This window comes from Maniola jurtina, chromosome 17 (genome assembly GCF_905333055.1).
Source record: "Maniola jurtina chromosome 17, ilManJurt1.1, whole genome shotgun sequence".
Classification (NCBI taxonomy): domain Eukaryota; kingdom Metazoa; phylum Arthropoda; class Insecta; order Lepidoptera; family Nymphalidae; genus Maniola; species Maniola jurtina.
This window is the reverse complement of record NC_060045.1, coordinates 8,383,472-8,408,680: the sequence shown is the minus strand read 5'-3', so window position 1 is coordinate 8,408,680 and position 25,209 is coordinate 8,383,472. Positions and strand designations below refer to the sequence as shown.

Here is a 25,209-nt window from a genome sequence, read left to right as displayed (position 1 = left end):
TTGATCGAGAGTGTTCTTAGTTATAATCCTAGAAAATCGGTTCAGCTGTTTGAAAGTTATCAGCTTTTTTCTAGTTACTGTAACTTTCACTTGTCGGGGGTGTTATAAATTTTTAATTTACACTTGTAAATGCATAATGTCAAACTTATACAAGTATGAGATCTACTTGATAGTCAGCAATAAAGAAATCAATAGACAGCGCGCCACTATTTTGTTCAAATTGACCAAACTATGATGATAAAGACATCCACTTGAGAGCTCTCCTTGAAAATATAAAAAATAAGTATAATTAAAATAAGAAGTTAACTGGAATAATTCTAATTAAAAAGTACTACCTAGCTAGTTGTATCTAGTAACTAGATAATAATAAATTATGATAGTGTGAACTGTATTACAAAATATATAAACACCACCCCTGCGATAAACCAGGGTGTTGCGGGTCGCTATTTTAAAAATAAAACCAGTTGGAAAGTTAAACCAAGCGAAAATTTTGGTCGCTGGTGCCTGGTGGCACAAGCACAGGTATACGCACAGGTATTATTGATAGGTATTGCGAATAACGAAGTACCTTGGAAATGGAAATAAGCTTAGTTCCATTCAATTCAATGCTACCACAAATAAAACGGCACGCAGCCCAAAATTTATTGTACGCTGAACATGCGCTGAACTTTTCGCGCCAAAACTTCGCGTCGGACACTGAAATATAATGGATATAAGTACCTACGCTGGAAGACGTGTGCGATACAAAATAACAATTATTTTTATGCCAATTCGAAGCTACCCATCGAGCGTACGGGGAATTAACATTAATACTTTGTCATAGTCCAAGGGTGTTTATAGACTTTGGCTTTGCTCAGACTTGAGATTGAGTTAAAACGAGAGAGATTTATGTGAGAGATATACATCTGTCTCGTTTTAACTCTATCTTAAGTCTAAGCAAAGTCAGAGAGAGCTCTATAGATCTCACTATTAGTGTCGACATTTGCTGACTGATGTGTAAAGTACGCTCACATGACGTACTCTGCTGCTAATTGCACTAAAATGGGGAAAATCAAGTAGCTTCAAAAATAGGCCGGCAGCCGCAAGTCCAGCGTAGAATATATATTAGTAGAAGTCACTGTTCGTAGTCCATACCACTGTCCTCTCACATCCATAATATTCTGCAGTCGTTTCACGTTGGCTCGTTTCTTGTTCGGCGATCGGCATTCTACTACGGCCGCGACCCGCGTTCTCATTCGCTAACCGCGACCAAGTTGGAACGACGCGCGTATCGTGTGTTATTTTTGAATCGAAACAAGTGTCCACATTTAAGAAAATGGCTAAGTTATCTATTTTTGTGCCTGTTTTGTTAGTGGCCGCATTTGTCGCAGACGGTGAGCGTTTTATTTCTATCTTTTCCAACTGATAAATCGTACTTATTAAGTGTTTTGTGTCTTATGTTTAGGCGTCGCTCTGTTTTGTTTTTATGACCGACCTTCTTTTATGCGTAGCAAAGTTTTCATGGGAAATTCACCAAATAATTCTGTGTAGAACAGTACTTTTTATATATTTAATACATACAAATTATAATTCAAGTACAATTAGCTAATTACGCAGTAGTATTAGTATAATTAAATGTTTAACCTGGTAATCTAGTAACGTGTTAGTTTGCGACAACTTTCCTACATACGAAACCAATACCTAACTCGATAGGTAGGTTACGATAGGTAGGTACGTTTCGTTCATTTTAAATGGTTATTTATTTTAAACTTTTTATTAAATCGACGAGATCTACAATCTACCTAGGTACGTAGTTAGGTACATTTTAATAATATGCCAAAACTAAGCGTATATTATACCTGCTGGTCAAAACACTAAGTAGGTTTAGGTAGGTAGGTGCTTACCTAATTCTAACTTGAATTTGCTGAAAACATCTGGTAGGTAATTCCAATTGGAATGGAAAACATTTTTCCGTTTTCCATCTCTTTTCCATCCATACTAAATGACAGATTTACATGAAAACATTATACGTCATACTTATCATTTGATGGCCGAAATAATAATAATTAATGATAATCAATCTATCCGTAATTTGTCGATAGATAAGCTAGGTAGGTACCTATAGTGCGCGACAGGCAATCGGGGTGCGGACACTCCGCACACCCGCACGGCCCCCGCGCTAACCCGCTGCGGGTGTGCGCGAGTGACGTATATGCGGGGCGTCCCCCCGCCTCATACCCCGATTGCCATCTCAACCTGTCGAATACCATACCTACTTTGAAAAGACCATACAATACTTGACAAAGAGGTACCTAACTACTTTGCTAAATAAGTAGTAACCTATCGATTACAGATAGAATGGATTTAAGTATTATTATTAACTAGCCGATGCCCGCGACTTCGTTCACGTGGATGTAGTTTTTTAAAAATCCCGTGGGAACTCTTTGATTTTCCGGGATAGAAAGTAGCCTATGTGCTAATCCAGGGTATAATCTATCTCCATTCTTTTCAGCCCAATCCGTCCAGTAGTTTTTGCGTGAAGGAGTAACAAACATACACACACACACAAAAACTTTCTCCTTTATAATATTAGTGTGATTCCAGCCGTTAGAGAATTTTACAGTAGGATGTAGGTATATGCTTAAAAAGTCATGAGCTTCGGGCTATATTGCTTATCTAAGTTATACAAACGCCACGTAGTACAGCTATTGACTCGAATTATTACGATGGAGCCCATAACATGGTTACGAAAGTCACGTTGTCGGTTGCGTAAATATGCGTACCTACCTGTAGGTATACGTATGTACCTACTTGTATTTACGCGCCAAAGCCTCGAGTGGAAGTTGTAGAACCTGTTTAGAAACTGGCGAATCTTTCGACATAAAAATGCCGCGGTTATTTATTTATTTTAAAGTTTTTTTCTATATTAGGAATCAAACTTTACTCCTTTTTTATGTCACTGTTAATTTTAACGTAAGTAGTTACCTACTTACCTACCTACATAATTATATTGTGTAAATAAAAAGAAGAGATATCACAAAATATCTGTTGTTATACTTATATTTTTGTTTTACCTACAGATTATTGAGTTTTGTGAACGATTACGCTCACAATTATTAAAAAACACTCTTCACCAAAAATATTTCTGACTCATGAAACGTCGAAGGTTTGGTCTTCATATCAAAATTATATGTAGTAGTTTTTGTGTGAGTTTTTGTGTTCGGTTTAGTTCTAAAAACGGAGGAGGTTCGTAAGTATTCGTTGCGTAGATTTTTTATAAAATAAAAAACATACCTCCGTAATTTGTGTCAGGATGATGACAAAATTGGTGATATAATGTTTCAAAATTATTTAAATTTTTAAGTTTTTAAGTCTTAAGTTTTCTAGATCATTTTAGAATAAATAACCAACTTTAGGTAATTAAGAAATCAAAATATTATGTACTGAAAATCAGTGGTAATCAGTACTTATGATTTTTTATAGACGTTTCTCTGCCACATTGCATTATAGATACAATCAGCTCGCCTCAGACTTCCTGAATCCCGTGTAATAGAAACACCGGACACATCAGTTTTTATTATCTTTGTCTGTTTGTTTATTTATTTCAGCTAATCTTTGAAACAGCTGCAACTGATTTTATCACAGGCGTAAACAGAGTGATAGGTAGGTATTTACCATTGGCACCACAAAGTAAGGTGTCTCTTAATACTGTGCTATTGTTATCAATATAATGTAAACAATGCATAGAAAAACAGTAACTCTATGTACCTAGGTAGGTATTAGGCAAGAAGGCCATTAGGTATACGAATCACAGAACACATGAATAGATGTCTAGTATCTCTTTAGTATAAGAGCTACAATAAAGTTTTTCTTTCCTGCCCTTGTAAATAATTGAATATCGCGACAAGCATTATAAAGAATGATACTGTATTTTGTAATGTAAACTGGTATACTTTGCATGTAATCATTATCTATCATTTAGATGCAGGTATTTACCTAGTTTGTAAACCGACTTCAAAAAAGGAAGTCGATCATCTCCACTAGAAAGAATTCCAACGTTTTCTTTATTTTTAACCGACTTCAAAAATACTAATACTTATTATAAATAGGAAAGTGTCCGTCTGTCTGTTCACGAATTATCCATTAAACGATTTTGATGAATACAGAGATAGCTTGCGTGTTCCGAAGACAAGCAGCTACTTTTACCCATCAGAGCTCCCGCGGTATTTTTAAGAAACCTAAATTTTTTCTCTTCTGATTCTCTTTGACTTTCCAGGTCAAAAAGTAGCCATGTTCATCCCCGGGACCCGAGCTATTTCTATACCAACCTTGCGTCGTGAAAACGTAGCTGACAGACAGATATACTTTCGCATTTATAATATTAGTATGGATAATAGATATTACCTCATTTCGCTGCTACGTCACGTACTTATTTATTCTGTGCGTGGGTATAATATTATCTATAAGATTATTATTTAAGAAGCCACTTGAATATTATAATAAAGCGTGGCGTGTTCATAAGCCATGCTACATGGTATTGTATATTCCAATAAATAAGCAACGGATAAGTTACACAATATATTGCAAAATAGAGCTGTTACGATAATGAATTTTGGGCCTAAAATCCTAATCATGGACAATTGAATTGCAAACCCAAGTATAAAATCATTGCGACAATGCATTTGCCTCCCAATTTTTCCACTTATTCACCTAGCGTTGCAAAAACAGCGGCAATTTATATTTGCATTGCATATGTTAGGCTCAAAGAAAGTAAACAACTTATCTGTGTCGAAAACGCTCATTGAGCGAAAAAGTCGCCACCACGCCACAGTTCACGATCTTGTAACAAAACGTAGAGGCTTCGATGTCACAGGCAGGCGTCAAATGTCATGAATCGCCTATTTTTCTTTGATTTCACATCACCCATATCCACTATGAGTATCACTTCAGGATAAACAGAGAGTCCCTCACTCTAGTTCACTTTGACCACGCGTTGTGAGTTCTTTAAAAACATTCACATCGCGAAATTCGTGTTATGTCACTTTTAAAATTACCCATGATTGCTAACACGGCACGATCACTTACCACATAGCGAAGTTACTCGCCACGTAGTATGAAGGAGTGTCGCAGCTTTCATGATATTCGACCATTGTGCGTTGAGCGTTTTCGTACTTTGACCCTAATGTGTTGTGGTCGAATATAAGTAATTTTTTTTTCTATTATTTTCCTTTTATCTGCGATCAGTCCTTGGACTATAAACAGATTTGGGATTTTTAAATGTTCACAATTCGAATATCTTGAAAACATTAATATCTCTATGTGTACGTTCTGTGTTTGCCTCAAGGCGTCATTCATGAGCATGCGATAACACGAATTGCACAATGTGGATATTTGAAAGAAACCATTGTGGGCTGATTGGTCATTTTAAAGGAACCAGAACGCGTCGTAAGCTGTTATTTCGCTCAGTAAGCGTTTTCGTTATTTGAGCCTAACACTGTATAGTAGGTAAGTAGGTTACACATATTTTATTTTGTGATCTGACCAATTAGATGTTTATTATCTAAGTCTGAGATAAAATTACCTAACGTAAAGTAACGTTATTCATCCGTAACCGGTGACATACGAGTAGATACGGTTGATAAAATTCGTGTTGAGCTACTCGTACGTCCAAAACTTGTATTGTCCGCAAAGACTGGCGGTTTTCCGGTAGAAAAAGTGTGCCTAGATTTTTTATGGTTAGAAATTGTGGTACGTAGTCCTGTTTGTTTACACAAAAAAAAAAAGTTTAAGTAGTTATATTTAACCTTGTAGAGACCGGTCAAGTGCGAGTCGGATTCGCACACGAAGGGTTCCGTTTCCTACCAACGTACCTACAAGAAATAATACTTTTTAATTGTTCTGTCTGTACAGACAGACAGACAACGATGTGATCCTATAGGGTTCCCTTTTCTCTAGAGATACGATATCCTAAAACATAATGGATTTATTCAAGTTATTAATTATCCCATATAAAATATAAAGAAAAAAAATTCGGTAGACGTTCGCCATTTCGAATGTCCAACCAATCACAAACATAGGCTATGTTTTCCGTATAAACTAAGAGTACTTTTTGTCTTTGGTGATGAATCCGATACTCTATTAGGTAACTTCTCTCCGTGGGTAGCGTAAACCATAATAAAAAGCTTTCAAAAAAAGAAAGACCTACTTTCATAAAGATAAGGTATTTAGTACCTACCTGAATGGCGGCCCCAAGTTTTACTATTATTTATTTATTCCATGCCCAACTTTACAACACTTTCACTTAAAACTATGCGCTGTATAGTTGACACACTTTCTTACATTGATATTATTACCGTATACGAGCATAGCCATAATGGGTATGTAGGTATATTGTATAATTGTATATGTACCGTAAAGGTATAGGGCAGCTCTTAGGACACGCCTGTAAGTATTTAGGTAGGTCCTAACTAAAACAGGTGAGTGAGACGCAGCTAATTCCAATATACGTACGAAGTAAACCATAATTATTTTTCTTTATACTCGAACCTATTATATTTATATCAATAGGTATCATCATCATTATCATGATCTTACATCACCGGCTCACTACTGAGAACGGGCTTCCCCTCAGAATTATACAGAGTGTTTGGTAATTAGTATATAATGACGACACGTACCCATGCTACTTTGATCTGATAAATACAATGCTTTAAAATGACGAAATAAAATTATAAAAATTTCCATACAAAATTTAAGTTTTTTTTTATGACCCAGTTTTCATGGCTCTTATGTGCCCTAACTCACTGAGATCGTTGGCCTCGGCCTATCTAAAGATGGCCAACGATCTCAGTGAGTTAGGGCACGTTAGGGCCATGAAAACTGGGTCATAAAAAAAATTAAAATTTTGTATGGAAATTTTTATAATTTTATTTCGTCATTATACTTCAGCATTGTGTTTATCACATCAAAGTAGCATGGGTACGTGTCGTCATTATATACTAATTACCAAACACCCTGTATATGGCCAATAGTCCAGACTTCACAAACCTTTGAAAACATTATGGAGAACTCTCAGGCCTGCAGGTTTCCTCAACGACGTTTTAAAGCAGATATTTAATTTTATTTGATAAACGCGTAATAATTCTATGCTCCATGAGTCATGACCTCAAAACGAAAACAAGATTTTTATCTCTTGCTGAATGGACAATGCACAAAAACAGTTCGAGCATCGAGTTTTATCAATGTTTAGCTTATTATTACCTACGTAAGTGCTACAACAAAGGTTTACAGTTTTTTCTACAATTTCATGTTTTTCATAAATATTCATGAAGCAGCTCTTTTCCTTTAACTTTAATTACCCGACTGCGGCAAAGCCAAAAGGAAGGGTTATGATTTTAGCTGTCTATGTATGTATGTACTTAATTTGTATCCAGATTCTGTGTATTAGTGCCTAAGCTACTGGGCCAATTTTGATGAATGAGGTGTCAATTGATTCGTTGTAAAGGTCCGGCTAACATAGGCTATATTTTATACGAAAAAAACTTACCTAACGGATGTTACATCAAAAAAGTGGAGGTCTCCAAAATTTTTTTTTTGCTATTGTATCGAGTGGGATGTCAAATAATAATAATAATAATAACGTTTATTTACCAAAAAACATTCAAAAGGAGAAAATTCTGAGCTCATGTGTATAAATAAATGTATAATAACATTAAAATATGCCAAGCCACAGAAAAACAATTTTACTCTAATATTTCAGCGTTTATTAAGACGATCGCAGTCGGGTTTTAGTTTTCAACTTTATCTTTTTCATAAATTTGGACGGAAAATTCAAATTTTTACCTGATCGACTGATGATCTATGTCTCCTACTTATAAGATTTGATTCATGACTCATCCGCATATATTTATATCGTCAAATTATGTATATGTAGTATGTACTATCATAAAAACGTTTATGTTAAAGACAAGTCACGTAAATAACTCGTTATTAATATATACCCGCGGGTATCCTTGTTTGAATAAATAATTACAGATATTTATAAAGTTCACTCTCAGTGGAATATGTAAAATAATAATTGAAAAACCGACCAAGTGCGAATCAGACTCGCGCACCGAGGGTAGGTAGGTAAGTATATAACTCCCGGCTTTCAATCTTTTATCGATCGACCATGTTAGTGAGACTTCAATTGTTCATCAATTTATTTATCTTTATACTTAGTAATAGGTAGGTATCGTTTCTTTATCAGAAAGCCCGCATAATTAATTTCCAATCGAATTTAATAAAAAACGACCCCAGTCCCTAATTTCGGCACTTTAATATCTTTTGTTGGCTGATGGTGGCAAATCACGCTATCGTGGAGTTGTTACTATTATGTAAATAGAGAACGATAATTCAGGAGCACAGGATTTTTGAAAATTATACTCCTAAATGGGTGAAATAGGGGTTTGGTGTAACTGTCTGCTAGTTTTTCACGGCGTGCGCATCCGTTGAACCGATTTTGATGAAATTGAGTAGGTACAGAGTTATGCTACTTTTTAAAGATTTCCCTCAGGATTTTTTTAATACCCCTAGTTAGGTATATTGAAATTACGGGCATTATCTCATTGTCTTATAAATAGGTAAGTACCTACTAGGTACTGTTTATTCTAGAAAGGACCCTGTAGATTTTATTCCTGCCTAAAGTCGTAGCCTGTGATATTTAATTTGATTAGGTACCTATATCGAATATCTGTATGTATGTTAGGTATGTCGAATATATAATGTATCATAATATTATTAAGTAGGGTAGGTATGTAACAGCCATGATAAAATTTATCGTGGGTCCCGACCCTGAAAATATGAACTTCACATTACGGTTACGTAGGTGGGTATTTTATAGGTTAGAGGTACACGTTTTGAGTCCAGCGCGGCGATTTAATTCAGAAGTCAATTTATTTAGTAAACAGGTACTAAGTCTATATACTGAGTGATTCAGGGCAAAGATGGGAATGGAAATTATGGTTTTTTGGTACTAATGATCAAGAGATATCTTTGTAGATAAATCATTATCATCAATCACACAGGTGACAGAATATCGATCATTGAGTATTATTTTAACCCCCGATGCAATCAGAGGGTAAGTTTAACATGTTAGGTACGTGTTAAACTTACCCTCCTATAGGTACGTCTGTGACAGTTTTAATTTACACCTTATAGGTCAGAACTCTATTACTAGGTAGCTTTATAAATAAGCAAAATTCTTATGATCCAATTCCTTATATCTAAAAACAATAACCATAACTACTCGAGTTTGTACCTAGCTAAGTTCTGAAAATCTGGGGTCAGTACGAAAACCTAAATCTCTAGTTTTTAAAAATCCCTAGGGAACTCTTTAATTTTTAGGGATAAAAAGTAGCCTACATCCAGTGACATGCGCAGGATTTGAAGCTAGGGTAGGCATTACTTAGTTAGATTACCTGTTATTGAATATCTTTATGAAAAATCACGAAAAAAGAGCACGAAGCTATTTTAACTTGGAAAAGCAGTGCTTTTATGCTTCTATGAACTGCACTCCACTGCCTACATCATTTTCCACTCTCCAAGTCCCCATATAGGTACTCTTGCGAAAAATCACGTCGATCCGTTGTGTAGCTCCATTGCATAGCTCCATCCATTGCGATGTGATTGAAAGATAAACCAATAAACCAGCAAACACATTTTCGCATTTATAATATGGATCGTGAAGTGAATCATGATACTCAGGATATAAATTGTTATTGTTTACCAGTTAAGTAGCCTACCAGTTGTTACCGGCAAGCTAACCTCGGGGTCTATTCGGTAATAGAGACGCAATGCGTGATGATCTTTAATTGGGCTAGTCAACAATAAGTTCGCCTCATTATGAGGCCAGGGTCCGTCCGGGGTGGACAGAGGCCAGGCAGGTCAGGAGTCATGTTAGTCATCGTTTACAAAAATTAATGGTCATGAGACAATGACCGTCGTGTTGGGTAGTTAGTAACTAGGTATAGCTGTTAGTTAGGACTACCTAGCTACGGTAAATGTGTAGAGTGGTGTAGATAAAATGCATTTAATATTGTAAGAGGTAGGTCTATAGTTTAGCCTTTTTAATGTCATTCACGTAAAATTGAATGCGTATTGCGTAGAGTGTAGACGCAACAAAAATCTATATGCTCTAAAATTTTACGTCGGACTTAAGTATAGAGGTACTACCTATTGTATCTGCGTGGGTTGGTTACATCCGTACCCCTCAAGAACTTGAAGATATTCTGAAGCTATAGTAAAAGTTCGTAAAAAAGGACATAAGTAGGTAGATATAGGGTAGAACAATAAATTCGAAATTAAAAATAAAGAAGATTAAGGAAATAGGAGTTGAATCGACTCAAATCACGAATTCAAATTGGGCATCTACCATTGTAGTGTACACCTTTTGATTGTGAATTGTGGAATTTGTAATTCATTTCAATTCATTCATTCATATTCGTTCAATGATGATACTTAATTAATATCGCAAAATTAAAATAAAGCTACGAGGGTTTCGAGGGTTTTAAAATAAATCTTAACGCGCCCTGGTCTGAGAAGAAGCCCACACCAAACTCAGCCGGCAACTTTAAAGGTAGGTAGGTACATTTACAGAAACATGGAAAACCAAAATATAGGTATTAATTTCTAGAACATGTCTGGAAAATACTACCTTCTAGAGTTTTCCTAGTTTCAAATGAGAACGAAATTACGTTCGTTAGGAGCGCGCGACGACTTGACTCCTCTTAAATTAAATCATACTGGCGAGTTCACTGTTATCGAGGTATTAAAGTTATAACCGATGTGACATCGAGGGTTCTAAACTCCGGAAGAGGACAAATTGCTCTTTTATAAGTAGTTTAACGTACCTAATTAACGACGTCTGCGACCCTCGATTTTGTAATGTCCCCTAAGCACATTTGAGTTATTATAGTTATAGCTCTCGTGATAAACTTATAAAGGGCCCTAGATATTTTTATTTGTTACAAAAAATACATATACTATAACTTAAGTAAGCAGATAAACATAGTTTTCTATCTTTCCTTATAGAGATAAGCTAAACAAATCGCCAAATTCTCGTAGAAAGATTCGAAAGTGTACTGCGCATGAATTTTCTGCGAGGTCTCCTTATCTCGAATTCTACTGCCTGGAAAATTCATTTCTAACGCATTACAGCCAAATAAAATTAGAAATTCATTAGGTAGGTATAGTATATAATTAATTTCATTACTAAAACTAAAATATTATTAATTAAAGCCATTCAAATATAACTGCCAACAGATAACCCAGTAGTCCAAGCAGAATTCTAAAATACTGCGACTAAAAAATATGCACGGGGTTTTTTGGAGAATTATAAGTAGGTACCTATAGCGAATTTTTCGTAGGACGAATTTCTACGCGGGGAATGCTGCTTGATTTACAGTATCTCAGCCACAGCCTTACCAATGGCAATGCCGTATTACAATACCTAGGCTCTACACTACAATTTCATAATGGCTATGTATTAGGTACCTGTATCAATAATAGTTATTAAAAGATAGTTAGATAGAATTGATAAAGACAATATACTATATTATGTATACCTACTATCTCTTAATTATAAATATTAATTAATTGATATGAGATAGTTCTAAAAATAACTATGACATCAGATCGGTAAGTTACTCGGAATAGTCATTGCTTATGCTTACCCTATCAATCTATACATTTTAGTGATTTTCCGCGCCACACCTAAGTAGGTACTAGGTACTAGGCAAGTAGGTACCATAGCACTATCATCGCGTATTGCTCATATTGTAGCGGTATTGTGGCGTCGAAAGAATACATTGATTGATGATAATGAACATTTTGAATAGCGATCTTACCTGTGTTAGAAAAAATAGAATGGGTGTCGACCTCGTGACCCATGCCTTATAGAGAAGGTACCTACCTGCTTAACTAGAATAAAACCTAAACGGTTCTGAGGACAACTTGAATAAGTGAAGCCTACCTACATAAATACGGCAAATACTAAGGTACTTAGGTGTCCTTAGTTTTTTGTAATATTTACCTAAAAAAACAGTCAAGTGCGAGTCAGAATCGCGCACCGAGGGTTCGGTACTCGGGTATTTTTTCGACATTTCACACGATAAATCATGTAATTTAACTACAAATTCACGGTTTTCTGATTTTTTCCTTTACTTTTCTTGTGCTATAAGACCTACGCCTATATGTCTTTCATGATTCTAGGTCAACGGGAAGTAACCTATAGGTTTTCTTGACAAACACGATAGACAGTCTGTAACATCAATTTTATTTTGTGTTTGTCTGTCTATTACATCTCTGTCTCCGAATTCCGGATAAATCTTCGAAACGGCAGAACGGACTTTGACCGGACTTCCACTAGCAGGTACCTACATTATAATGAGTTGATTATATTATCTACAGATCTAGGCTAATTTTATCCCGCGAAAAACAAGTTTAGGTATTCAAATAAAACGGGTTGCAGTTAATTATAAAACTAATTCAGAAATTAGTTAGTTTGCGTCTAACAATAACAATATTAACATAAAAATTAACGCTGGCTAAACACGTGCGATGGTTTGGCTTCGATTCAACATTTCGTAACACATCGGAAGTGACCAGTGTTAGGTAGGTAGATACATAATATATACAGCGTGTTTGATAAATCATATACAAAAATGAATACCCACCAAATACATAGTTAGTGCCATAGATTTTCGTCCTCTTTGACAAACGTCCAAAGGTCCTTCGAGTTTACAGAAGTTTTTTATGAGTTTTATACAATCAACTGTTTGCAGGGTTGTTAGAGTTTAATTTGAAATCTTTGAATCCTCATAATATCTTCCACATGTTTCACGCTACAAGGCTCATTATTTTTTGACTAGAGGGTGCCCATGGCTTCGCCCGCGTGGATTTTGGTTTTTTTGAATCCCGTAGGAACTCTTTGATTTTCCGGGATAAAAAGTAGCCTATGTCCTTTCCCGGGATGTATCCCAAGTCTATGCCAAATTTCATTAAAATCGGTTCAGCGGTTGGGTCGTGAAAACGTAGCAGACAGACAGATAGACACACTTTCGCATTTATAATCTTAGTATGGATAAGTCTCAAACTCAAACTCAAACTCAAATTATTTTTATTCAATTAAACTAGTCTAGACATTGGTCCCAACACTCCCAACTGCTAACTTCAGCTTGCTGGGATGTTATGAGCACACCATGTATAAGATTTAGATACCTACTATCCGGTAAAGTAATAAAGAGATAGTTGTAAACGTTTACGTAAGTCGTCCATGATGTAATGTTAGGTCAGAGAAGATTAAATTAGGACCAGTTGCACCTACAGCGATTCAAGGAAGGTTATCGTTAAATAAATAAACCCGTAGAAATCAAGCAAAGTTGATTGCCAAATTTTCATTTCCAAAAATTTCCATGCCTAGTTAAAATTACACGAACAGTTCAAGGAACAGATTACAGATAACATTTTGATCTTATGTTACATTATTATTTTTACCTTATGTTTTCAGTATCTTGCTTGTGCGTAAAAAAACTTTATTTTTTTATATTTCATTATCTTTATTAGAACTCTTCAATATTTTTTTTAATCAATGAAATAATTTTTTTTATTGGACCCTCCTGCCTAGCCTAGGCAGTGGTACTTAACGCGATTCCCTAATAAATATTATTATTAAGTAAGTACAAAGGTACCTATCTATACATAGCCACCAAACTAGATCTACATTCTTGGCTAAATAAAAAGGCCGGCCACGACTTTTGTCAACCCATTAGCTATTTTAAAGACATCGTTCTTATAACTCTTACCACAAAGCTACCGATTATACAAGCATTAACCGCGTGTTTATTTTAAACCTGACAGACCTGGCTGTGAAAACATCATTTTATTTTAGGCAAATTTTGGGCATTGGTGTTAAACTTGTTTCATCTTTCTGTCACGATACCTTGCCATAATATCAAATTTTTGGGCTTTAATCTAATTTCGGTATCTTGGATAGGTGTTATGGGTCTATGATGTTATGTAAGTAGGTAATATACAGGGTTACTGGTAATATGTCGGCAATCCGTTAAGGGGGTGTAGGCGAAGTAATTTGCAACCAAATGACCCCTTATGACCCCTAGGCAAATGTCAACCATTTTCGAGTAATTTGACTTTTTGTGTTTTTTAGAAGAATTTGAGGTATGCAACTTTGAAAATTTATAAAAAAAAAACCAATGCATGAATTTTTTTATTATTATTATTATTTGCTTGCTAAGACTTCAATACATAATAATCAACCATAAAATGACACTTATCTTTAATAGTTTTCAAATCACAGCTACAAATCTGTACAAGTTTCATAATTTACACCAGGTGGTCTGACAAAAATGGTCGATTTATGTAAAAAATTACTGAAGAACTTTATCGGCAGAACACATGAAAAACATGTGCAACTTTTCAGCTACCCAACGAGATACAATATGGTACCAGAAATCAGAAAATGGCTGAAAAAAAATACAATTATTGTTAAAAAGACGAAATCGTCTGCAATCCAAAATTACAATAATCGTTTAGGAAGTTTAAAATAATTACGTAGATAAGTTACACTAAGCCATTAAAACTAAATTCTAAAGTTCATTTTCAAAATGTGACCCTCTATTTCTTATGCACAGGCGCATTCTTTTTCTTAATTGAGATTTTACTACATTACTAGTCAAATTGGTTCTTATTGAATTAGCTGCATTTATTATTCTAATTTTCAATTCTTCGACTGATGGCACTGGTGAGACATCGTACACTAGGCTCTTCATATGTCCCCAGACATAATAGTCCATAGGTGTCAGGTCTGGACATCTTGCTGGCCAAGGAGTTGGGCCTTCTCTGCCTATCCATCGATTGGGAAAATTAGTGTCTAACCATTGCCGAACTGTTATTCTCCAGTGTGCTGGACATCCATCGTGCTGGAATCTCATTCCTCTTCTTATTTCCAGAGGTACGTTTTCTACTAATGCAAATAAATGTTCTTTCAAAAAAGTCTCATACGAGCACTTCGTCACTTCGAGCGTACACACGTGGTCTTCCAGAATTCACGTGTCTCCTCTGCAGCCGTCCCGTCTCTCTAATTCTTCGATAAACATCACTGAAGACAGACCTGTGTGGTACTCGGCGGCCAGGAAATCGGCGAAGATATTCACGGCGAGCGGCCAAAGCATTGCCGTCACAATATCCATAACAAAAAAGGATATTGGCATATTCCTCATCGGAGTACTGGGTTCTTTCTGCAGCCATTAGTCCTTTTGACGCGCCAAATTGTCGGGAGAGCAATAAATCAGAGTCCAATCACAAGCCAAATCACAGAGTATGCCAGAAACAGTCCATAAGAAAAAGCCAGGTCAATTCACTTCCAAATTCACAATGATGTAGGTACCAACTTAGGTAGAGATGATCTGTACAGTACGAGTGGCACAAGCAAACTGTAAATTTTTGCAGTTTTGCGCAAATTATGAAACATTTTAAATGTCTTATCTTTTAAGTCTAAGAATTTATAAATACAATACAATTAAATAAGTTAAGGATCCCACCCTTCACCTAATGTTGTTGTACTTGCCAGTGCTTTAATTATTATCCTATTCTCTGAAAAATGTTAGGCAAATCTGGCTATTTATGCCTTTGTTTTTTCTATCCAGTCACTAGATAATGTTTTTAAGCTCTTCTTATCCGAGAGCGCTGATTGGTGCACGTGTTCACACAAAGGATTAAAAATGTCATTCTTGGAACTCTCATTATTTTTAGAGTGTTATTTTTAGAGTTTTATACTTCGAAAATGAATTGTAAGATTAATTATAACTCATTACTCATCCTAAATAAGAAATAAGAATATTACCATAAAATTCGACGTTGAGATATTATTTCGTATTCTTAAGACGATTTCATTTTTTTCACAATAATTGCATTTTTTTCGGCCAATTCCTAATTTCTGGTACCATATTGTATCTCGTTGGATAGCTGAGAAGTTGTACATGTTTTTCATGTGTTCTGCCGATAAAGTTCTTCAGTAATTTTTTACATAAATCGACCATTTTTGTCAGACCACCTGGTGTAAATTATGAAACTTGTACAGATTTGTAGCTGTGATTTAAAAACTATTAAAGATAAGTATCATTTTATGGTTGATTATTATGTATTGAAGTGTTAACAAGCAAATAATAATAAAAATAAAAAAATTCATGCATTGGTTTTTTTTTTATAAATTTTCAAAGTTGCATACCTCAAATTCTTCTAAAAAACACAAAAAGTCAAATTACTCGAAAATGGTTGACATTTGCCTAGGGGTCATTAGAGGTCATTTGGTAGCAAATTACTTCGCCTACACCCCCTTAACAGATTGCCGACATATTACCAGTAACCCTGTATATAGTATAAAAATAATAATATGCAGTCACCACAGAATCATTCCAATTGCTGTACACCACACAAATAATTACTTTTGATTGTGTTTTGTGTACTTCTGTGTAAAATATGTCTAGTAACTGATATTTTGTTTAATAATTTAGATTTAAATGTCTATTAGGTATCTACATAATATTATTACCAATATAATATACCTAGGTACGGACTTCGTCTGTGTTGGTGTTAGCTGGCGGGCGTGCTCTGCCTTTTTGGAGTGTTTTTTTTTGTTGTGCGTGTGTCGGCGAGCGCCGGCACAGACGGGGTCCATACTTGTATAGTTTAACTAATTTGTTACAAATAACTACAAACTTGACATTGGCTAATCTTTGTAAAGCCAGACGAGAGAGGAAAAAAAATACCTAGGTACCTACCTAACTTATACCTATTATATTAAAAAAATACGCTTAGGTGCGACTTGACAGTAATGCGTACGTTGTTATTCTATGTAACCTACCTACCTATGTTATCCATATGGTATCTACTAAGCTATTGTAACAATGTGTCACAGTTCGTTCACTCCGCTTGTGTGCTGAGCGGTAAGTAGGATACGCACCTGCAAAGTCCTAGATCCAGTAGGTATACTACCTTCGTATTCTTAGTAATCGTTATCCTATACGTGTAAGTATATAATTTAATAAAGTAAATAAGTAACAGGGGTATATTTATATAGGAATACACTATACATATTATCGTAATCACTGGTATCCTACAGAATATATTTCGGAGTGTGTACTGAGGAACTATTCGACCTGATTCCTCCCTCGTCCTTTTACCATTAGCGCAATCAATATTATAAGGGTGCAACCCCTACATACCAACCTAGTCGTGATTCCACAGACAAGGTACGGAACTACGGACTATGGAGTGATTCGTTCCTCATTTAGTCATTTCTGTAGTACGCACTACTGAACATCCTTCCGGTTTACATTTTCCTTGATACCTTCAACAGAAGAGTGAACCTATAAGACCTACCTACCTACCTGCCAAACATGATTCTAGGTCAACGGGAAGTACCCTATAAGGTTTCTTGACAGACACGACGGACGGACGGACGAACGGACAAACAGACAGACAGACAACAAAGTGATCCTATAAGGGTTCCGTTTTTCTTCTTGAGGTACGGAACCCTAAAAACCTCTTTAGTGAATAATTATGTAGTAGGTACGTGTCTTCTAAGTTCTAGGCAACCCATGGCGCGCTCCACCTTAGGCTGCATTGTCATTGTTGTAGCTACTCTACTTATTACCTAAGATTGATTGCAGTCTAGGTACATTAATTAGAGACCTATACCTACCATTTATAAAATTTGTTTCTATAACATTATGTCGTTTCGTGGTATAGTATAGGTATACATATACTATAGGTATGGTAGGTATGTACCACCTGTAGATACCTGTTTCTTATCAGAAACAGCGTATGTACCATGAATCATGATACAAGTTGTTACAACTTACACAATACAATCGAATTGGCAATATACACCATATTTCCAAGACACCAAGATACATTTCAACTTAGTGTAATTGTTATTAGATACAACATAGTATGATAGTACCTAGCTAGGTATCTAGGTAAGTAGTACACAAAATAAAATGTTCCGCTAGTAAACGTGACTGCAATTTAAACAAAAACAACTATGTACTTGTATATTAACCTAGGTACAGATAAAATATATAAGTAGGTATTAAGATATAAGTACATTTTTGTAATAGGTACCTACCTAGCTACTGCAGTAAGCATACACCACGAAAAGTGGACAAAATAGTGGCCCATTCTCGTAAAATCAATAATAATTACGTATGTGGTTTCCCAATTAGGTACAGCGAATAGCACGCCATATTAAAAATGCTCTTTTTCTTGAACATTATGGCCAAGGATTTGGTTCACTGTAATAGGTCGGGTAATAACACTCTCCCCTTGCCCACCAAAAGTTGATTGTACGTCATTTGATACATTTTTCGGGGGAATGTCCAGGGGTTTTTCATTTAAGGGGCTGGCTTACGCAGGGAAGACCGCAGTCAACCCTAACACCTATAAAAACAACTTTTACCTTTACCTTAGTAAATAAACAAAGAGTGTTATTGTCGTCACGGAACCGTGACGGTAAGAAAAACGACTCCATCAATTCATAAATAATCGCAGTAAGAACCTTGAATTTAACCGTCGAAGTTGGAGGCATCATAAAAATGAAGGTAATGCAAAAAACGGAATCGGTTAAGCGCGAAAATAGGGTTGGCAGTTTTTTCGAACCGAAATAACAATAGCGTTCTGACATAAAAGTTTGACATACGATAAATTAATATATGTACTTACATAATAAAGCAAGTAGGTATATTAACGAATTTTTGAAATATTTAAAACTTTTAAAATCGTGTGAATGGGTTATATATATATTTATCTGATTCCTATATTTTTCTGATTCCTATCTTAATTATTTCACAGATTTGAATATACATACATACCTTATAATATTATTTTACTGAATTGATGCTCAGTAACAATCCTCCATGTACGAGTAGTGCAATGAATTTAAAGCTCCAGTATAAACTTTGTTTGCTAACTAGGTACACAAGAGCCTTTTCCATCCTAGGTAGGTCCTGTAGTTTATATGAAAAACCGCAATAGTCGGCAAGCCAATATCCTAGCAAATGAACGCCAAGTAGCTCCCTCTCGAAAAGATGGCAGAGTGCAGAGTTTTGGTCAAGTAGTGTATTGGGGCAGTGTGCGATGCTCTTAAAACTTTAAAAACTGCCTATAAAGACTGTTTTACGCCAGAGCAACATGCGACATGTCTATAGGACTACTTAGTAGGATTTTTGCTCCTTTGCGACCATGTGTGTTATTGTACCATGCCGTGCGGCCCTGTGGCGTACCGCAATGTCTCTGGCGTAAATGAAGCTTTATCATTCGCTCGAAACAATGATTATGAATTTATTAATTTTTCGCTTTGTATAAGTATTATGTGTGGGAAACAATGAGTAACTATAAATTATGCATTATACTTTGGTACATAGATACTTAGGTAGATACCTATACTTTTTGTCACGCTATTGTTCTTAACAAGTGGAAGGTACCAACCTTAACGATGTCATATATTCTAGAAATAGGTACAATTATTTTATCTGTCATAAAAACTGAATTCTTTTGAATTTATTTTTAAAAATTCCCAGGCATTTACAATTAGGCAACTTAATTTTTAAGATTAAAATGTCTGTTCAATTTATATTGTTCATAATTCCGGATATTGACCCAAGGTCTGAATTTTATTCTTGCCACTTCTTGCCGTTCTTGCCGTTCTTGCCTTGATTTTTTAAAAGAATAATAATAATAATTGGTAATTACCTGATTATGTTTTATATAAATGGTTTAAAATATCTATTAATTAGAAATATTATTATTGTTAGGAAGCCTGTAGAAGTCGCGTTCATGTTGCACGCTGAAATGCAACATTTCCGACTTATCCTAGCCATATTTTAGTAGTTGGTTCCTCGATACTTCTTAGTCAGTTACTATAAAGTAACCGACTAAGAAGTAGTCCGATTATCTATACTAATAAATAAAATTGGAGTGTATGTCTGTAATTTCGAAATAACTACCTCATATTAAGCTATATGAGCTTGTTATTTGAACGATACCAACACTGAATCACACGTTTTTAAAATTTTTGTCTGTCTGTCTGTCTGTCTGTCTATCTGTCTGTTTGAAAAGGCTAATCTTTGGAACGGCTGAACCGATTTTGACGGGATTTTCACAGATAAGTAGAGGATTGACCAGGGTGTAACATAGGCTACTTTTTTAGCCGACTTTCAAGAAGGGAGTTGTGTTTTTCTACCTATGTACACCGAAATCTCCGAGATTTCTGAACCGATTTGCGTCATTTCTTTTTTAATCGATAGGGGAACTTTGCGACATTGTTTTATAAAAAATTTGGATTCCAACTCCTCAATCCTGATCTGACCAATCCACGCGGGCGAAGCTGCGGGCATCAGCTAGTTATTTAATAAACATCACTGACCATCAACATTTTCAATTTCAGGTGAGGCAGTCCGATGCTGGACGTGTTCGTCGGACCTCAACCCGTACTGCAACGACCCTTTCGTCCCTAGCCTAGCGGATAACTCAGGGCTATTCCGGCTCGAGTACTGCGATGCCAACACCGGTGCTACCTACCCCTACCTCACGACTTCAAAATCAGCGTGCAAAAAGATGAAGAAATACAGTAAGTTAACTCAACCAGTACCTACTGCAATGACCCTTTCGTCCGGGCTCAAAGATTTGTATGTGAATTTTTAAGACCGCGTAACTTTGAAACCGAATATTTTAACGGAAATCTGGAAACCATAGGCATAGATATTAGTTCCCGGAACATTTCTACAAAATTCCATTGAGTATGATTGGTTAGTATTCCAATGAGAGACGAACTACGTTTATATGGAGCGAGTGACGGAGAAACCCCTCTTAAGTAGTACCTATTATGTAACCGCCATCCATTATAAAGTAGCGTTCAACATTTTGTCAAGTCATCTAACACTCTAAATTGCGTTTACAACGCAATGCAGTGTTGTTCTTTCAATTCTATTGTTCTTGATAATTGGCCTTTGCCTTCGCTTCCACCTCCGTACTCCAAGATCCTTGAAAATGAAATCCAACATGATCTCGTTTTGCATGACTTTCATGAAAATTATCGGACTTTTGCTAAGTGGTTACTCATGCTACGTGTGGTTTACGATATACTTACCTACCTATGTATTACAATTCATTTTGCCTTAACCACCATCTATATTAGGTAGTTACCCGTACCACATCTGAGCATAAAACTTGTCATTAATTCTTAAAATGGTCATTTAGTAATCGACTTCAAGGATTCTTAACCTGGTTAACTAAGTATTACAATTTTCTCGGTTTAGTACAAAACATTCTAAACATAGACAGTTGAAACAGACCAAATGATATGGCGAGTCTGGGCGAGTCATTCTTCAGATTGTACGATGGGTACCTAATACTAAAACTTTCCTATTTAAGTCCTTTAGGTCAGAAGTGGGATAGCACTTTACCTACTCGTTTCGATTGTATTATGCAAATCCAGTATGTATCTAGTTACTCAGCTGTTACGGCTACCTACGCTTTCTTACCTGCCCACATCGACCGTGAGCCAAGTCTGACATCAGAATTATTGTACCTAACTACGATATTACTCATTGCCTGTTTGGTTCACAGTTGACTCGTCTTGCTTCGCAGGGCCAATTTATTATTAGCAGACTGACGTAATAGACTACAGGCCCATGTTTAAAAATGGGTGGGTCATATGAACCACCAGGTGACGTATACAGGACGATATAAGAGCATAAAATAATAAGTTTCAGCACTATGCCGTCACTTGTAAGCTGTCCAACAGAGTGCTGGTGAGAATTGAAAAGTGCAGGTAGAGTGAGTACATTTTGGTCATATATTTTTGTACGGCATTTTTACCATCGATAGATCCATGAAAAATAATAAGAAAGCGCGCAGTGCCGTAAAAAAATGGTGCGCCACAAAGTCAGTAAATGTTTTGATTTTCTGACAATTTCCGGGGTAAATTTGGTCATTTAATTCTGTACGGCACTAGTTTCATACTGTTTCAATACAGCCTCTAATCCATTATTCCGCAACGCCGTACAAAAATCATGCGACAAGGGGAAAAAATTGAGGGTAGCAACCCCCTCTCTTTCCGTGGTCCGGGGGGTGATTTGAAACAACATAAAATTAATTTATTTTGAAAGTGTTTTATGCATAGATAATATTTTTTTACATGCCGTACATTTTCGTTGGTCCAAAGGTTTGTAGGGGATGTGGATATTATATACACACCCGTTCACTTCAGTTAGACGGCATAGTGATTTTATCATATTATCAATTGTTCTCTTCAAAAATATGTTAATGCCGTACAGTATCAGATGGCCATAAAGTACTACACCCTTAAAATGGTAGCGTCATTTTCATCAGCCTAAAAGATATGGTCTGCATTAAAATGTACGGCATAATTTTTTCCTAATTTATTTATCTTAATACTATTTAAAACAAGGGAAAAGCGTAGAAAATTGCTATATTTTATTAATCTATGAATATTTAAACTTTTGCAATAATTTGAAAAATTTCAGTTTTTGTATTTATCTATAATTTTTTTTAGAACAGTTTCTTTTGAACGGCAATACTATATAACAATAGTATTTTACACTATCATGTTAAAAAAAAAGTTGCCGTACAGAGTCAAATGATTTTACAGCTTTAAAAATTAAGTATACCATGAAATTAAGATAATTATTGATACACATTCAAATGAACACTAATTTTTTTACGGCATTATTTTTAATAGTACTTTTGAGTGCTAGATAATGTTTTGGAACCAAAGCCGTACTTTGTCAAATCACCCCCCGGACCACGGAAAGAGAGGGGGTTGCTACCCTCAATTTTTTCCCCTTGTCGCATGATTTTTGTACGGCGCTGCGGAATAATGGATTAGAGGCTGTATTGAAACAGTATGAAACTAGTGCCGTACAGAATTAAATGACCAAATTTACCCCGGAAATTGTCAGAAAATCAAAACATTTACTGACTTTGTGGCGCACCATTTTTTTACGGCACTGCGCGCTTTCTTATTATTTTTCATGGATCTATCGATGGTAAAAATGCCGTACAAAAATATATGACCAAAATGTACTCACTCTACCTGCACTTTTCAATTCTCACCAGCACTCTGTTGGACAGCTTACAAGTGACGGCATAGTGCTGAAACTTATTATTTTATGCTCTTATATCGTCCTGTATACGTCACCTGGTGGTTCATATGACCCACCCATTTTTAAACATGGGCCTGTAGTCTATAAATTATTCCGTTAAAATGTTGTTAAATTAGGCCCCTGTCCCTGATATTTCACATACACATCAGTCTTATCACATCCGTAGTTTTAATGTTTAATATCTGAAGCCAGTTATATCCACTGCCAGCTAATAATAATAATCGAACAAGAGCAAAATAACATACCTACCTAAAAATATACGGGTCTTTGAATATAGCTCAAAACTCTAGACTAGAAGAAAGGACCCTGTAAAGCAAGGATTATAAAAAATACTTTTGACTACCTATTTAAAAACCTTCATGCCTACAACAAAATAAGAAGCCCTGACTGACTGATCATGATCAACGCCAAGCCCTAACTTTGGGATCTAGGGATTTTTCGGAATCGTCACCGAATCGTAGGCGGCCGGTAAATTTTTATTTACCAACCCAATTTACTACTTACTTATCTATATTTTTTTTTTACAGTTGGAGGCAATCTAGTTATATCCCGTGGCTGCACGTGGAAGCGTCAAGACGACTACTCGACCGCCTGTTCAGCGTCCTCGTATGGAGCAAACGAAGTGCCATTGTACTGCGAAACCTGTGAATATGACGGCTGCAACGGTGCTTCAGCAATCGGCATGACTATGGCACTTATCATGGCCCCTCTTGGTCTTCTGCTGTTCAAGTAACGATAAGTCAAATAATTTATTATTGGGGACCACGCCAATAGTACCTTGTCTTAACAGCATTGTGCCCACCGTGAACCATGTGCAAAAGTTTTTAATTATTTCGATAAATCTACTACCTACCTTCAGTAAATTATACACAATTACCTCTCCTATGTTTAGGGAATAGGAATAAATTCAAATTCCATGTTTTTTTACCGGCTTTACGGCTCTGGATTCTAGCACTTTTGGGTTTGAAATTCATGGACTTATACAGTGTTGCCAACTTCAAACTGCATGTAATGTGATTTTTTATGTAATTGTTGCTGTATAGGTACTATTATTTTTTGTAATTAGCAACAATGTAGGTAATGATTTTACAAGTTAATAGTGGATAATTTTGCATAATATTATGATTATGAATGCTGTATAATATAGTACATAAGATGGTTGATGGCAATATTGAGAATTGTTGTAGTTGGCAACACAAAAACTTTATTTAAAGGTTTTTATACTGAACATATAAAAGAGTAAGAAAACAAAAGTATCTAAACATTGTATCCAAATAATAATAAATCATTAGAGTAGACTGTAAAGTGATACCTATCTACTCATGATATATTGAAAAATATCGAATCTCTTAGAATAATTAAAAAACAACAACTACCTGATTTTTATATCAACTTACCTACTTATTTGACTAATTTTTGAAACGATTTTTTTAAAAGTACCTACTTATGTTCATGAAAATCAAAAAACGATTGTTATATTTGACAAGCGTACCAATGTTTCTTTTTACTAACTCGATTGTTTTCTAGGACTTCATAAATGTAATGTTTTGTTGCTGTTAAGATTTAATTTTAGGGTTTATTTATAATTTTATTTGTACATAAGTGAAAATTTAAATCTTATGTATTATTAATACCAAACATCATCTCTAATATTGTCTTGTTGATTTAAAAAAATATTTGTCTGCCTTTCTATATAATATAATGTTCAGTTGTCGGCCTGGTCTGCTGATTATTATTCGCTGTCTAGTTTATCAACGGTTTTAACTTTAACTTGAAATATTAATTTAGAATGTATCAAATTTTTCATTTTCGTTAAATATTTAGTTTTATTTCTAAGTCTATAAAATACATTTTTGAAAACAATTTGTTTTTTATTTAGATCCTAAGAAAATACATTAATTTAATTATACATATATAAGTAGGCACATTTCCTTATTCCCTTCGTACCCTAAAAAAAGATTTTGTGAATAATTAATAATAATTAATGAAT

General features: G+C 35.3%; 1 protein-coding gene across 1 annotated transcript; it reads left to right on the top strand.

The window, feature by feature from the left end:
- The first annotated feature begins 1,177 nt into the window (after positions 1-1,177).
- Positions 1,178-25,082, top strand: LOC123874045. Its single transcript, XM_045919204.1, has 3 exons — positions 1,178-1,373; positions 20,480-20,662; positions 23,747-25,082. Exons 1-3 carry the CDS (start codon positions 1,316-1,318, stop codon positions 23,950-23,952), a joined length of 447 nt encoding a protein of 148 aa, XP_045775160.1. The 5' UTR covers positions 1,178-1,315; the 3' UTR covers positions 23,953-25,082.
- Positions 25,083-25,209: the final 127 nt, after the last annotated feature.

Excerpts from the sequence above, each read along its gene's own strand:
- LOC123874045 (XM_045919204.1), top strand. The coding sequence starts at position 1,316 with ATGGCTAAGTTATCTATTTTTGTGCCTGTTTTGTTAGTGGCCGCATTT. Across the intron at positions 1,374-20,479 it reads GGCCGCATTTGTCGCAGACG|GTGAGGCAGTCCGATGCTGG; the intron begins GTGAGCGTTTTA and ends TTTCAATTTCAG. Across the intron at positions 20,663-23,746 it reads CAAAAAGATGAAGAAATACA|TTGGAGGCAATCTAGTTATA; the intron begins GTAAGTTAACTC and ends TTTTTTTTACAG.